General features: G+C 43.5%; 1 protein-coding gene across 1 annotated transcript in view; it reads left to right on the forward strand.

Annotated features, from left to right (window-relative positions):
* The window catches only part of ppp1r14bb (protein phosphatase 1, regulatory (inhibitor) subunit 14Bb), a 24,799-nt gene extending 23,353 nt beyond the window's left edge, over window positions 1-1,446 (forward strand). Inside the window, exon 2 of the mRNA XM_008305680.1 lies at window positions 1,200-1,446. Within this exon, the coding sequence (XP_008303902.1) occupies window positions 1,200-1,343 (144 nt within the window). The 3' untranslated portion in view covers window positions 1,344-1,446. The remainder of the gene's footprint in view (window positions 1-1,199) is intronic.
* Window positions 1,447-2,405: the final 959 nt, after the last annotated feature.

The raw sequence follows: 2,405 nt of genomic DNA on the forward strand, positions 1-2,405 counted from the left end.
CCAAGAGACACAGAAATGCAAATAGACGTAATTATCCGGCATGTTAAGCTGTGCAAGATGTTGCAGAATTAGCTGGAAATGTGAAATGTGGCAGCGCTCTGTCTGCCATTCCTGTGCTGTCTGCTCTGTAGCTCTAATAATGTGTTGACATCATTTTGTGACAGACTGCATGCAGGTAGACAAGTACATAGTTAGACAGGTAGAGCATCCAGTCATCTTAGTGGACTGAATGCAACGATTGGTAGCTTTTTACAGGCCCACGTCTGCCACAGATAACGAAAGAGACTCTCCTCAAATAGAACAAAAAGAATGCTTCTGGAGTACATTGCCTACTGTAGCTTTAAACTAACCAGAACGTTTTATCTCAATGTGCAAAAAAAAGTCTGTAAACTTTGGACGCAGCCCCAGTCTCCTCCTGCTGCCAGTCATTTTGTTAATCTAATCTAAGTGGCTGCTGGGCAGACGTGAGCGAAGCATCGATCTCCTGACGTAACCCTCGGCAAGAAAGCGAACAACAAATTTCAGACTGCTCCTTTAATCAGGTTGTTTGCCAACTTTAGTAATTGATTTGTCTCAAGCAGTCCCAGTAAAATAACCTACAGGTGCTTTCACATTAAGATTGTCTGTGCTTTTAATACAAGTTTTGGCCATTTGCTTTTTCATTCAACTGTTATAAACCTGTTTCTTTGTGATGCCCTGTGGCTCAAAACAGTCATCCCACCAGTGCTTTATTTCTGTTATCTCCTGTCGGATTTTAAAGCCATGCTCTCACTCGTTATGAAACTTTCACAAACCGTCTATGAACACAAACTGCATTCAGACCGTTGTGGTTCCTTTGTCAGTGCTCCAAACTGTAAAATAAATGAGCTCCTGGTTCACAAAAACTGTCCACATGTCTGCATCTCTTTGTCTCTCCTCCATCAACATGTGTGGTGGTGGGAGAGCGTCGCCCTCTAGTGTCCAGAGCTGGATGTTCGTCCCTCATTACACCACGTCATGAGGAGAAATGCTTGCTCTATTTTCAGACAACCACATAACATAAACACAGGCTCTAAGAATAGAAAGGATGATGAGGATTTCTTTCCGTGTGTTCATGAAAGGAGCTTCAGCGATGTGTGTGTGTGTGGGTGAGCAGTCAGCTGACATTAGTGGGAATATTTGAAGTTTCTTACACCGTTCTCTTCTCTTGCTGTCACTAGGAGGAGGCCATCCCAGAGCTGGAGATAGATGTGGACGAACTGCTGGATATGCCCAGTGACGTTGAGCGGGCAGCCAGGGTCAAGGTAGGACACACGGTTACACTGTCAAAGCATGTAGAGCCACATTTAGGGGTTTTTGACTGATGGAGAACCGCTTCAGTTCTTGTTTGACTCAAAGCTGGACTAAAGAAGGGAGACCACACGAGTTGTAACTAAAAATACGTTTATTGTGTAGATCCTAGAAGGGAAACAAACAAGATTAGACTGAAATAATGTGGGAGCCAGATGAGAGATTGACTCCTGCAGCCTCGACCAGAGGATCTCCAGAGGGGGGACAAGTTTGCAAACTAAATTTTGGGTATTTCGTGCAATAATGTGCTTGTTCAGAACCTAAAATACTGGTTCCAATCAAGAACTAGATGCCAGTCAGATCCAAATGGGAGTAGGAGTGCACGAAGCCTGTGACAACAAACAAGCAAAGTGTGTTCTTGCGTTCCTGAAGGTGGCTCTCTTTTAACCTGCTCCGTCTCCATGGCAACAGATGCTGCACAGCTAGCCTGGTCCGGAGAAGGTTCTGTTCAGTTTCACATTTAAATCAGCTGTAAGAAGCGTCTCCTGATGGTTCTCTATGAGGCACACAGATGTGTTTTAACTGCAGACCTGTTGAGCTGCTCGTTACTGAATCCACTTATCGAAGCCGTGCAGTTCCCGTGTCGCAACCTGTGAGCATCACGTTGCTACGGGAAACCACAAGCCTTCAGTTAGTGAGTGCAGAAAATGTATTCATATGTTTTTGTGTTTGTTCCTGATTTGCTGCCAGGTCTGTTTAACCCAAAACCACCTAATAGATTAGAAAATTGGTTGGTATTTATTGCAGAGAATATTCAATCAATAACATTTATTAGGCTTTGATTTGACCATAAAGGACATCATTAGACAGGGTCAGACCTAGTCGGGGTTCTTCGATGTCATGTTTAATTGTATTGTTAATGTGCAGCTGTCATGTTAGAAATAATCAGCAGCTTTGATCTGTAAAATATATGAACACACGATTAACCGTTTTCAAACAGTGCTCCTGTCCTGCATCATTTGCAGCAGCAGCACTTTTTACCGTCGTAGCTTTTTTTATATTCCAACAACTCGTTCCTTCTTGACTGAAGCGCAGAAGAATAGTCACGCGATGTGTCAAACGCCTCCTTTTATGTG

Source organism: Stegastes partitus, unplaced genomic scaffold (genome assembly GCF_000690725.1).
Source record: "Stegastes partitus isolate 25-593 unplaced genomic scaffold, Stegastes_partitus-1.0.2 Scaffold2583, whole genome shotgun sequence".
Classification (NCBI taxonomy): Eukaryota; Metazoa; Chordata; class Actinopteri; family Pomacentridae; genus Stegastes; species Stegastes partitus.